We start from the raw sequence: 14,416 nt of genomic DNA, 5'->3' as shown, positions 1-14,416 counted from the left end.
ATAAAATAGTATGAGATTAACCACCTTAGTCATAGGATTCTCTATAGACGTTCAACGTTGAAGCCCATAGTTTCCTCACCCCAATTTGTGCATCAAAACCTTTGCTCTCTTTCAATTCCAGTCCAGCCATGCACTCGCGCAAATTCTGCAAAAACCATTTAAGCATACATGCCTAGTTAGAAATTACCATTGTTATTTTAATTCTCATGTGTATGCCAGATATGAATCCACATATCAACAATACGTCAGGGAATCGGTTCAAATTTCTTACCTTCTCAATATTTAAGAAGTTCACTCGGCATAAGAGGAGGACAAAAGCACTGAACAATCGACATCCCTGACATGAAAATCACCCTTTAATTGATGTTAAGTGAAAATAATATAATATTAACTGGAAAAAGAGTAAAGTGAAAGAGAAATATTGAAGTTCTTTCATTTCTCTGAGAAATATTGAAGTTCTTTAATTTCTCTTTGGATTTATTGAGAATTAAAGGCTCCATCAGAAACCTTAAAAGCAATAATGGATTGATCCATATATAAAAGCATCATATAGACCAAAATATTAAAGTTTACTTATTTTTGCAAAGGGATAATTATTAAAAAAAACATGCTGAATTTTTCATGCTTTTAACAGATATACCAAACTAAAAACTTTAACTAATATATCTTATACTAACCACTTAAATTTATTTATACTCTGCCATTAATTTAAATATTAAATCTAACATAAATGTCACACCATCATCTTCGTCAGCACAAAAAATTAATATTTGAATATAACTTACAAAAAAATTTATAACAAAAACCCAAACTTTACTATTTTAAACAATTATACTTAAATCTTTTTTTCTCAACAAATATACCCTAAATGCAATTTTTCAGTTTGATTTATTTTTTTAATTCGATTCGGTTCACTGATAACTTCGGACAACACTTTTTAAGCCAATAATTCGTTTCTCAAACACTTTTTTGCATTGTTAAAGGTAATAAATATTATAGTGACACTGTTTCTACAAAATAAAAAATCATAATTCTACTGACTTGGAAAATGAATCATACTAATCACATCTACTGTGATTGAATTTAGACATTTTTAGTTAATTATACTTAAGTAGTTTAGTGGTTACTATAGATATAGTTAATTTTCTAAGCAGGGAGAACCATGATTCTTTATTTCCTATAAATAATGTCGTTATAATACTTATGATATAAAACAATATAAAAAAATTAGGAAAGGAGTTATTGACTTAGAAAAATTTTTAGCTTAGTGAAAAGTTCAAGTAGTTTTTTGGCTATTATTCCTTTTGCAAACACAAAAACAACACCAGCCACAACTGGTTGCAGCATAAAATAACTTATTTTTATGTTGTGATGTAAACATATTTGTGAAATTATGACAAACAATTGAACAGAAAAATGATTTTGAAGAATGTCAGAATTGGTTCCCGACCTCCTTTAAACTCCACAGTTGATAAATGCAAGAGATTCTCTGTATAGCTATGGGAAAGGCAAGCACAGGCATTAAGGTTTTAACTCTTTTCTGGGAATAAATTGCATAAACTGTAAAGAGAGGTAGAAAATAAAGGGATTAACATAATTTTCATTTCTCAATGCATGCATATTATATGCAGAATAAGAAATTAGAATCAAAACAATGTGTAAAAGTAGCACCTTTTTGTGTACTTGAATGTTTTAAGAATTCACCTAATAAAAGCTGAGGATAGGAAGGATCAGAAAATGTTCTGGTCATAAGCAAAGTTAGAACGAATTTTCACAAAGCCCTGGGCAGCTTCATTGGATGAAGTTAACTTTGTTTCCTCGAGTCGAGGCAATATTTCCTTCTAGTAGAAACTGAAACAAGGTCATTTGATCAAATTATTAGATGTGTTTGCCTATTTGGGTCACTTGACAGAACAAGCTACCTTCAGTTAGTAGCTTCCTGGAGACAGATTCTAAGATACTTGCCAAACATACATCCAAAGAGTTCACACATCTACTTCTCTGAGAGAGATTCCACATTTTACTTCTCTGGAAATCAACTTAATTTTGGTTCGTATTTGGATGGATTTATTGGGATAATTTACAACATAGTTCCAGAGGTTTGCAAAAACTACAACTTAGTCCTTGCTTATTTGATGAGAAACAATCTAACCTCTTAGTTTTTTATTCTGTTAACAAAATAGTCATTCTATTAGATTCATTGTTAGTCAAACCCAACCATGAAGCGAAGAAGTGAGCCCAATTCTAAGGGACTAAATTGTTACAAATATTAAAACTGTAGGGACTAAATTCTAACAACCAGTGAAATATGAATGATTAAACTGTTATAGTCTAACAATAAATTTTAACAAAATAGCTATTTTCTTAACAGAATTAAACCTCAGGGATTAAATTGTTTTTCAATAAAAAAGCAAGGACTAAGTTGTAGTTTTAATCAAATCTCAGGGACCATATTTTAATTACCCTTTATTTTTTACAGGAGAAACAAAAATGATCTACCACAACGTTTATACTTACCAATCACTCCTAGACATGAAAAAACAAATTGGCTTAGAGATGCATGGGGAAAGAATAACATGAGAAAAGAGTAAGGAGTATAAGAATGTACGAGTAAGAAGGATATAAGCATGAATCTGGTCAAGGCAGAATCCATTGCATTAACAAATGTTTCTAACTTTATTAGAATTTCAATGATGAGCATGTAGAGTGATCCTCATTCATTATGCAGCAGAAAGCTGAAGAGATAAATGATGATGTAGGGAAATTGAAATTCTAGTCAAAACCATATATGCTAATGGATAATGATGACAGTTATGGTTTTAGAAAGAAGAGAGAATAAGGTGGAAAGGAAGAAAGAGAAGAAAGGAAAGACCCACAAAAGGCTACATCTTTACTCACTTCTCATTTTCATGATGCATAAAACTCCATATTGATAATGGACGATTCAAGGCAAAAATAAATAGCAGCTGCAGCTTTCATGTTAAAGAAAAGAAAAAGAAAAACACAACAACAACAAAACCACACAAACACAACTATATTTCAGGATCAGGAAATGTAAAAGGCACCTTAAAGCATCTTCTTGGAGAGATCGGTGGAGAATCTCATCATTTTCCACAATGATATCAAACTCCTTGAGGCCACATCAAATTGCACAAATTATTGAACGTTAAACTGTTACAAAGAAAGGATAAGAATGAGCGGATGAATTAGAAAAAGAAAAAAGGAAGGTGAAGTCAAATGAGAATGTCTAAACAAAATGAAGCTAATGCAATTATGATTCTGTCTATTTCACTTAGAATTTTGATGCCAGGTCAACATTACCTGTAAGTCTAAAATGAGATCGTCAGACTTATTTTCTCCTTTGACCTATGAAAGATTTCTATGATGAGAAGCCAGCATTGTTTCCGTTTTCCAGCTTTGCTTTCAAAAGCCATATTAGAAGCTGCAAGCCTGCAACCAACTAAAATTCATTTCAAGGATCAGAAACCATCATGCAAATCTCCAGGATATGAATATTATAGACTACAAAGGTCAAAGAATAAAACATTGAAAAACCACCCCAACAATAAAACTCGTGCTTGAAGGCAATAAATTTTATTCTCTCGTCTCTAACTGAACCAAAAAAAGGCAACATGAAACATAAGATGCAGGCTCCTGATTGGCAACTTGACTAACTTGAAATAATATAAGAAAGTCATAGAACATTTGCATTGAACTACACATAAATATACCAACAAGTGAAGTAAAAATTCTGTCATTTTGATAAGGAATAGTCTAACACATAGGATTGCTGCAGCCTAGTTTTAAGTATTTTCTGAAATCTCTCTCAATGATTTGAAATAAACAGGAAATTAGACTATTTAGATTTTCCCTTATTGGATCTAAATGTTCTAATCCTTATTTTGATTATAAATAAACAATTGGTGTGCTACTAATAATCTTCAAAAGGGTTTGTATTAAGCTTGCAAGTCCCATATTAAAATAAATGAAATCGCTTTAGTTTCAAAAGTAGAAAGTGCCAATTTTGGAAGCATACCAGAAGAAAGGGATTATATTGTAATTTTTCTTTGCATTGTCAATTTATGCATTGTGAATTTCAAATTAATTAATTGTGATGGCTCAAGGTTTCTTTCAATCTTAAAAGTTTTTTCTAAATATGGACAAATTTTAAGTAATTGACTTTGAGGGACCAAAATAAAGTTTTTCAAAAAGAGTGATTTTGAAATTATTTTTTATCAAAATAAAAAATCTAAAAATATAGGTTGCAAAAATTCAAACGGATTGAAAAATGGATTTACATAGGCTAAGTTATGATTTTTCAAAGATTTAAAAAAATAATTTTTGCCCCCTAAAGTCTAAATTTTGGCTTTCTAAAGTGAAATACAGGTAAAAGTCAACATGGACTTTAGGCCGCCGAACTTTTGTTTTCAACATGCCCCTAAAAGCAAATTTCGACTTCCGAAAGTGAAGGACAGAGGCAAAAGTCTCATATATTTAGCAGCCGAAAGTCTAATTTCAAGAATAATGTTCTTCACCTTAAATGGTTCGGCCACCGAAACTCCCATGTTGAATTGTATATTATTTAGGCCTTAACTTATGAAAGTTGCTCCAATCAAAGCTATTTTACCTAAAAAGAGTTGGAGATGAACACACAGATATATTGTTAGATGGAATTTAGTAAAGTTACATATTTGAATGGCATCTCACATTCTATAGGGCAAAATTTTGGGATACAGAAAAAGTAAATGTATCATAGTAGAAATAAAATGTCAACGATGAAAGCAGATGGAAATAGTTCATAAAAACCAAGTGCTTAAACACAGTGACCACACGGTTTTGCATCTGAGAGACCTTAGCTCTATGAGTTCAGTAACTTCTTGTCACTATAAATACAAGAATAAAGACAGAAGAACGATGAGGATGTTATTTTATTGAAATTACAAGGGAATGGAGAGTAATACAGACCTGCACAATATCAGAGGAAACTGTTCATATTTATCAAACAGACAGTGGTCTTGCTATTGAATTTTTTCTCCATCAATTTGAATATTTGGGATGTGGGCAATATTGAGCCAATCCACACTCTCTTTGTTTGCGCAAATTTCTTTCAGGTGAGGACATTGGCTAATATCCAATACCTTTAAAGATGTGAGATGAAGCATCCCCCGAGGCAGAGACTTTAAATTGGGGCAATGCACAATATGTAGTTCTTGAAGGCAAGTGAGATTCGGCAACCACTCTTCTGGTAGATATTCAAGATGCTCAACTGTCATAGTCCTTAATTTGGAGAGGGGACTTGCAGAGTGATCCAATAGATAGCTGCCCGCCCATTGAACCTTTTGCCCATCAATTCGAATATTTGGGATGTGTGAAATTATAGGCCAATCGGAGCACTTTCTAGTTCCATACCTTTCCTTCATTTGAGCACATCCTCTAATATCTAATTCTCGTAAAGGGAGCCGACACATCTCGAGAGGTAGACTAGCTAACCGAGGGCAATCCATGAGATGCAGTTCTTTAAGAGAAGAGAGGTTCTGCAGCAACTCTTCAGGAAAAGCTTCCATATCCTCAATCGACACAATCCATAAGACTTTCAATTTGAAGAGATGATGCCCAAGCATTGATGATGATGAAGAAGAAGAAGATGGTACTGCCTTAATCATCATCTTTATTTTCTGCTGCAAGGGTTCTAAGCTGCAATTCTCCAACAAGAGCTTTTCATCAAGCTCCGAGAATGGCGGCATGGAAGTCAACTGAGGGCAATTACGGATTTCTAGTTTAGAAAGACTAGTAAAGTGAAGCCCTAAATCATCCCTATTCTTCGCCCAACCCTTCAGGATCAGACAATCCAAGAGATAGAGTTCCTTCAGGGATGGGAAGAAAGTTGATCCTTTTCCTCTGACTCCAAAATTATCCCCTTCGTGATCTACGTACTCCAGATTAGTAAATCCTTGAATCCCTAAATATTTAAGGGATGGGATTTGACCCAACTGTGGGAGATGATCGCACTTTTTACAATCTTGCAACCAAATATCAACTAATTTTGTGAGGGAAGAAAGCCAATCTGGGAACCTCATACCTCCATAATCACAAACCTTCAACTTCTTCAGATTTTGATGTGGCTGGAGGCTTTGCAAGGACTTTTCATCATAATCACCGTCTACACTGTCATCATCATCCCGATTCCAACATAGACTCAATGACTGAAGACGCTGCTTCTCTCTTAAATTAGCTGCCTCAAATTCTGATATATTTTTCACAAACTTGAGATTTCTTATTTCTATCCTTCCTCTTAAGTTTAAACCATTCAATTCATTCATACCCCCAATACGATTAAAGACAGAACTATCTTTGGAAACTGCAAACCACGTTAACATTTGAAGGGAAGTTAGTTGTCCAAAGCCATACGGCATGTGCATCAAATTCCAACATCTCTCACAATCAAGATGCCTGAGATTAACTAGCTTTCTCAAATCTTTTGGCAGCTCCCTAAGCTCGTCACAATCGGAGAGTTTCAATACTTGCAAATATTTAAGCCTGGTAATAGAATTTGGAAGTGACTTGATTCGATCGTTTTTAGAAACATCAAGATATCTCAGATATTTCATCTTGTGAATAGAAGTTGGCACTTTCTCAATTCCAGAATTGTGTAAATCAAACACATGTAAATGCCTAAAATTGGAGAATAAATCTGGAATTTTCCATCTTCCTTCATTGCTTAACCAAACTTCTTGACTTGGCAGAAGAAATGTCCGTAATTGTCGTGCACGAAATAAACGAACTGGAATCTGCCAGGTTGAATCAAAATGGAAACCAAGTGACATATGATATATTTTTTCATCGACATTTTCTGCATCTGTATTTATTACCTTATTCCCAATCCCAGCCACTGAGGTAGCAAGATCACCCATCAAATTGTTCATTTTACAACTTTTTATGTTGCCCAGTTCATCCCATTTCACTTCTTGGAAGAAAGATCTCCACAATAAATCCATAAAATATTTAAGGCCAACATCTTCAAGACATTCATCTGGGTCTGATGAGTTAATAAACCCTTGCCCCATCCACAGATAAATCAACATTTCCACATCAAACTTATGATCCTTTGGGAACAGCACACAGTATGCAAAGCAATTTTTTAAATGTGAAGGAAGATAGTCATAATTCAATTTAAGTGTGTGAGTGATACCCTTTTCCTTATCCACCTTTGCAAGCTCATTATTACACACTTGTTTCCACTCATCCACGGTATCCTTAAAATACAGTACAGTTCCTACTGGTTTAATGGCCAAAGGAACTCCCTGACAGTTCAGGGCTATCTGCTTTCCAAGTACCTCCAGTTCAAAATTTACCGGTTTTCCTGGTTTGGATGCAATATGATTTAACAATGACCAAGAATCTTCCTCAGATAAGCCACTTAATTCATGTACACGGTCTCTTGTGATCCTGGCAACCCTTTTAGAACGAGTGGTAATTAGTATTTTGCTTCCCCTTGCACCTCCAAGCAATAAATCTTTTAATTTCAACCATTTCTCATCATCCACCTCTCTTACATCATCCAACACAATTAAATATCTTTTTTCATTAATATTTTTATGGAGGAATACTATCAAGGTATCCATCTTGATGTTTTTATGTCTTTCTCCAGTAATAGATTCCAAAATCCTTTCAACTATGAGTTTAGCATCAAAAGCAATATCAGACAAAGAAACCCATAGTTTTAGCTCAAAATGTGTTTGAACTTGTTCATCACGGAACACTAATTGAGCAAGCGTTGACTTCCCTATTCCTCCAATTCCACATATTGAAATGATTGACAAATTATCTCCATAGTTAGAATCCAGTAAGAAGTTTGTAATTGCGTGCTTATCGTCATTTCTACCAAATACTATTTCATCCGAATTCTCCTCACTCTCCGTCCATTTGCTAGCCATTGCAGACACATTTTCTTCACTTCTCCCAGTCTCTGCAGGTTCCTCCAAACACTGTAAACCAAGCTCAGCTCCGTCCTTTTGGATCTCATCCATTATATTTCTAATTTTTTTCATCTTATGAACCATTTTAAAATAAAAAACAAGACGATTTGGGAGTGACAAGAAAAGGAGTACCTCATTCGCATTTTCTCTCCCGGTCCCCAGTTGCCTCCTCGAAGCTTCTGTGTAGATATCATCCAACAGATCATTTGCGCTATAAATTACTCCTTTCAACTTACTAATCCAATTTTCAATTGACGAAGGTGAACGCAAATGCTTCTTCTCAGCATCACGAAGCAGACCATTAATCCTGGAGATTTTCGCATTCAGACTCTCAAACTCACCGTTCCAATCCCTCGATAATCCAATTCTCATACTCCAAAGCTCCTGGGAAGCCAACTTCACAAGGAGTTGTTCAGTTACAGAAGTAACGAGCATCTCCGCCATCTTTCTGTGAGTGAGAGTAAAAGAAAACAACAACACTGGAAGGCACGGTTTAGAGATTGAGATTTGCAGGAGTGAATATAAATATGAATCTATTGCATGGCATTTAAGATGCTTGTACAGATAAATTTTAATAAAAATATAAATAAAAAATTAAATCTAATTAATGTTTTATTTATTGAAAAATAAATGAATAAAAAATATTTAATAAATGAAGTATTAATCACAACCACCCATGATAAAAAAAAATCTCCCAATAGAAAGCAAAGTGAAGATTTAAATAATATTTTTTATTGTTATTTTATATAAAAAAAATTATTTAAAAAATTATTTTGCATTAGAAAATATTTTTAAAAGTGTAACTTATTTATTATTTAATTTTAATTTAAAAAATAAAATATATTAATAAATTTACAGAAGCCTTTATAAAATTTTTAAAATATAATAAATGATTTTATTTTTTTATTAAAAAATATTTTTTAAATTATATTTACTTTCAATATAATACCTATATTTGTAATTTCAAGCATTTGATTATACTATTAGCTTAATAGTATATCTAACAATATATTTAAAAAATAAAAATTAATAAATATAAAATCTATTATAGTTTTTATTAGTATTAGTAGTAAATAAAAAAGAGTTAAAGTTATAATTTTTTATATTAAATTAAATAAAAATTAAAAAAGTTAAATATAAAAATTTTAAATTAAATTATATTAATTTTTAAAATTTTAAATTTTAAATTTTTTATTAATAATATTTATATATATGCCATATAAATATAATAAAATATTATTTTATCATATTAAAAAAGACGTTTTTTTTCCATTTAAGTATTTATTTTACATATAATAACAATAAAATTTATAATTTTAAATAACTTTATTAATTTTTAAATTAAATTATTAATAGCAAAAATTTTAAATTTAAATTAATATATATTACATTTTTTTATTAATAAAGTGGAAATTTTCATTGAATCTATTTGAGAGAGAGAGAAATGTTAGCAATTGGGGAAATGAATGGTTGTAAGTAAGTAGAGGTGAGTATTCAGCTTTTGCTTTGCAAAAGGGAACATTTGAAAAGTTGTGGAAAAAGTTGTGCGTACTATGAATTATTTGAGAGAGAGAAGCCATGGCATAGCAGCCGTACTACCACTTTCGAGACACATGATACGTTCCGTATATAGATATTTTAAATATATTAAATTTTATTTTTTAAAAAATTTTTTAAAATTAAATAAAATTATTAACAAAATAATTTTTTTAAAAAAATGTTTTTTTTTTCAGCTGTAGAATGTCAAACAGACTTTTAGGATGAGATATCACGATTGCAGTTTTTATTTCATTCTTTTTTTTCAAATTTAGAAAGGTTAGATTTACAATTTAATTCTTTGGAAGTATTTTAGTGCTTATTAAGTTTTTATTTTAATTGAATTTAATGGTTACAATTATCTTTTAATAAAAAAATTATTTGAAAGTATTTTAGAGCTTCTTTATCGTGGGCCGGGTCCATTATTGGGCTTTCCTCTGTTTATTTTGCAGCTGTATATTGAATGGGCATGGACTTTCTTTTCGGCCCGCCTCAATATGTTTTCCACTCTCAAATTCATGTATATTTCTAAAAATCTTACTTCTTATGTAATTGGATATTTTCTTTTTTACAACTTTTATTTTGTCAAATTTTTCACCTCCTCCTCTGTCTAACACATTGGTCGGTATAAAACTATAATCATAACGGAATTATTCAAATATAACTATATATGAGAATATATATTAAACTCTTATCATATAACTTTATCTTGATTGTCGACATATATGACTTGTTCTAAATGATATTACACGCATCATAGCCTTATTTCAGCGTATCAAATGAAAATATTTTCGTATTGAATCAAACTATTGGTGAATGGACTCATTTCAAGTTTATTTTGTATTGACATTAAATTTATATTGAAAATTATTTTTTTAAATATATTAATTAAAAAAATTAAAAATTAGTCTAAAACTCAAATCCATACATTTTAATTATAAATTATATTGTAAAATTTTTCACCTCCTCTGTCTAGCAGATTGGTTGGCATAAAACTATAATCATAATTGGATGACAGGAGCGGTTGTCGAAGCCAGTCAAAAATAACCTTCTTGGTTACCTACAATTACAACTGCAGATAGTGGTGAATGATCGAATCCACAGAGAATTGATTACCTATTTATTTATCTCAATCAGGACCAATAAAACCAATTGAAAACACAAGTGAATGCAAGTAATCGCAAACAGGGCAAAAGTAAAGTGCAAGGAAAGTAAAAAGGGGGGTTTTGAGATGATTTGATTAACAACTAATAAAAGCAATTAAAGCAGTAAGTAATTGAAAATAAGAGAGAAATCAATAAGAGAAAGGTCTAGTTGAAAATATGGATCCACTTTGGTTGTTTGGGTTGATCATTGAAACATGGTTATCTTGATTGATTCAATAGGTTGGTTATGGGGGTGGAAGACGCTTCTCACCACCATGTCTTTCCTTATGAACAAACTGATTAGGGAACGTCCTCTAACCAATTACTAATCAACAAATTGCCAAGGAACGTCCTTGGGCCATAGGCATCAAAACAATTGCCAATTGCATGAAGAACAAGAAAGATCCAAATCCTAACTACTCAAATGCATGAGATGATGTTAGATCATGCAATTTCTTGGTTTTCACACCAAGTGTTCTATGGACAGAATATTTCCAGCAATTACGGACTAACAAATATCCTAATCCAACAATTAATTAACCTTGCAATCAAGAATCAAGTGGCCAATTTGATCAAAACAACAAAGCAATCTTGGAATCAAAGCACAATTGCATGAATATTGAATATAATCAAAGACAAAAGTTTCTGTTCAGATCTCACAACCTTTTAAACAACCTTAGTTTCAACCAATTCTCAACTAGAAAGAGGGTTTCAGCCACTCATGGCTGAACCAAAACAGAAAATAAAAGAAAAGAAAGAAGATGGAAGAACCGGTAGTGGCACAAGTGGTGGAGCGGCGGCCGAACCTTAGAGAGGTTGGGAGATTCAAAATCTGCCTTTCTTGTCTTCTTGAAGCCTTTAAATATGTCTTGAGAGGCTGCCTAGGGTTTCATGGAAGTCCAGGAGACTTTTTGAGGCTGTCCAAAATGTCCTTGGTATTGCATGTGCCTTGTTTGTGCATGTATGAAGGCAAAAATGAGTTGCATGTGATGGAGGGCAAGTGGGGGCACTTTGGTCTTTTCAATTGCTGCCCAAGGTCTTCAAGATGTTGCCCAAAGAGTTGAGAGGCTGCCCATGCACTAATAAGGAAGGTGGAGACTCCTTTTGAATTTTGAATGTGCATGGCACTAAGTAGGAAGCATGTGATCTTTGGATTTTCTTTCCTTAATAAGGGGGATCTTGAAATCCAATAATTGAATGTGAATATTGAAGATTTGGATCTCAAGATACTTCCCTTATTTGGCTCTTCAAATATGACAACTTGGGATATGGCTTCTTGAACAAGGAAAGAGTGCATTGAAGGTGATTTTCGGCTGCCTAAAATGAGTTTCGGAGGCTGGACTTTCGGCTCTGGACGCAAGGTTCGGCGGCCGAAGGTGCCCCCGAAAGTGGTGGAGTTTCGCCTCTGGACTTGACTTTAGGCCGCCGAAAGTGCCCCCGAAAGTGGGTGACTTTCGGCTTCCGAAAGTGCTTCCGAAGGTGGGTGACTTTTGGCTTCCGAAAGTGGCTGTTTTTTGGCATTTTTTGGCACTTTTAAGAGCATTTTCTCCAATTTGTTTCTTTACACCTAATATTTGCAAAACATGATTAAAACCACAAAATTAGGTAGAATAGGTGCAAATAAACATTAATTTATGATCATGAAAATATGGACTAAAATATATTCTATCATTGGACTATTCAAATATAACGAGAATATATATTGAAGAAATTGAATAACTATTTAAATCAACTAAATAATTTTTCTATTTTTTTAGATATTAAAAAATTAATTAAATATTATACATGATATGTATATATATATAATTTAACAAGTATCATAATCAACAAATTAATCTAGAATTTTGTTATTACTGTTTAAATGAGTTTTTATATTACTTAAATAGAAATTGAAGTGATTTTATGTTACGGAATTAAAACTTATGCAATTTACTGCATACATTTCAATTATAAATTATATAGTAATTAAATATTTTATATTAGTTTTTAATAATGTTTAAAATAATTTTTATTTTAAATTTTAAATCACAACGAAACTAAACTTGTTTTAGCATATAAACGAAATTGTACTGCAATTGATTATATGTAAGAAAAAAAAATGAAGTGGTTGGCATATACAACAGCAACTCGAACACTCAAATCAATAAATTGAAGAGAAAAATATGTATAATATAATGTTTTGAACTTATAGTAATTATGTAAAAATTGCACATTTTGATCTTTATATTCATCTGTCTTTATATTGTCAGAGTTGATTATCACATATCTGAAAATTCAACTAATACTGATTGGTGGATAAAACAATTAAATATAATGAGATCTACTGGATTATATTTTTTAACGGTAACTTTTCGTATAGCCTCACCCCGTAGTTGAGATAGTCCTGATCTTCTTTTTCTTTGGTGAGATCGAATATCATCTAATCAAACTCTTATCATGTGACTCTATGGTCTGCTTTAGGCAATATCGCATGCATAATAACCTTATTTCAGTGTTGATAGCGGTTGTTGAAGCCGTAAAAAATAAACCTATTATCAATCAACAAATAAATTTGCAGATAGTGGCAATAGGGTCGAACCACAGGGATTTGACACCAAATATCTTCCTAATAATGACTAAGGCAAGTAAATAGCAAAAATAAAAAGGGGTTTTTGTTTTGAAGATGTACTAAAGCTAATTAACAATAGAAAGCAAATAATTTGAAGATGAGTAAATCAATAAGAGAAAAACTTCTAGTTGAAGTATGGATCTATTTCAGATTGTTTAGAATTGATCGTTGATTCTTTAGCACTCATATTTATTTTAATAAATTAGTTTAGGATGTGTAAGACGCTTCTCATAATCCAAATTCCTCCTTAGTTCTAGTTTGATTAGGAAACGTTCGCTAATCAAGCACTAGTTAACAAGTTGCCAAGAAACGTCCTTGGGGCTTTTAGCATCGAACAACTGTTAACTGCATTAAGACTTAGAGAAATCTAATTCTAACCTTGCCAATTGCGTGGTCAAGTTTAGATTATATAACTTGATTAAATGTGTGTTTAAATAATCTAAGCAATTACGGACCTAAATTATTCAAACAATTGTTACTCAAGCAATTAAAAGCAATAGGCCTAAATTGATTCTAAAAGCAAAGCAACAATTATAGAAAAATCAAATTGCATAAATATTGAAAATAAATAGAAGTTTAACAATGGAGATTTAAATCTCCCAATTCATCACAAATCTGAATTTTCCAACTTCAACTAGAAAGGAATTGTTTTAGCCACTCATGGTGGGCTAAAATACACAAAAGAAAGAAGAAAAGAAAGAAGGAGACAAGCTGCTGTGCTTTCTGCAGAATTTATGCTGTGTAGAGAAGATGCTGAGATGATGTCTTGCTGGTTTGGATGCTGCCCTTTTATAGCTGGAGAATCCCAATTCCAATTTGATTAGGGTTTTGAAATCTCAATTTGATTTGGTCTTCTTTGTAGTCTTTGATGCCTCTTTGGATTTTGTATTTGATTGAGAATGGAACTCTCTAAGTGAAGGGCGTGGCTCTTAGGACTGATCTTGTGGTGTTTAAAGTGGATTTGGACTTCTCCACCTTTGAATTTCTGTTTTCTGCACTTTTCTCGCTTCTGCTGTATTTTCTGCTGTCAACGTGATTGGGGCGGTGATTTGGGCAGATCGCTGCCCTAATCGCTTTCTGTGAGTTAGTCCAGTTTTTGGCTTTCTGTCTCTGCGAGTGATTTGGGCGGTGATTTGGGCAAATCGTCATGC

At 32.3% G+C, this 14,416-nt stretch overlaps 1 protein-coding gene across 6 annotated transcripts; it reads right to left on the bottom strand.

The window, feature by feature from the left end:
• Positions 1-71: 71 nt before the first annotated feature.
• On the bottom strand, positions 72-8,517 carry LOC110624899 (putative disease resistance protein RGA3). 6 transcript variants are annotated; one of them, XM_043960971.1, is made up of 6 exons: positions 4,966-8,517; positions 3,322-3,450; positions 1,672-3,171; positions 1,451-1,560; positions 272-337; positions 72-145 (listed from the first exon to the last, which is right to left on the bottom strand). In XM_043960971.1, exon 1 carries the CDS (start codon positions 8,418-8,420, stop codon positions 5,019-5,021), a length of 3,402 nt encoding a protein of 1,133 aa, XP_043816906.1. In that variant the 5' UTR covers positions 8,421-8,517; the 3' UTR covers positions 72-145; positions 272-337; positions 1,451-1,560; positions 1,672-3,171; positions 3,322-3,450; positions 4,966-5,018. The 6 variants fall into 6 exon arrangements, with proteins under 6 accessions (XP_043816906.1, XP_043816908.1, XP_043816909.1 ...); XM_043960973.1 differs by having other exon boundaries at positions 1,705-3,171; XM_043960974.1 differs by lacking the exon at positions 1,451-1,560.
• Positions 8,518-14,416: the final 5,899 nt, after the last annotated feature.

Source organism: Manihot esculenta, chromosome 10 (genome assembly GCF_001659605.2).
Source record: "Manihot esculenta cultivar AM560-2 chromosome 10, M.esculenta_v8, whole genome shotgun sequence".
NCBI lineage: Eukaryota > Viridiplantae > Streptophyta > Magnoliopsida > Malpighiales > Euphorbiaceae > Manihot > Manihot esculenta.
The sequence above is the reverse complement of the archived record's forward strand: the minus strand, read 5'-3'. Positions and strand labels throughout refer to the sequence as shown.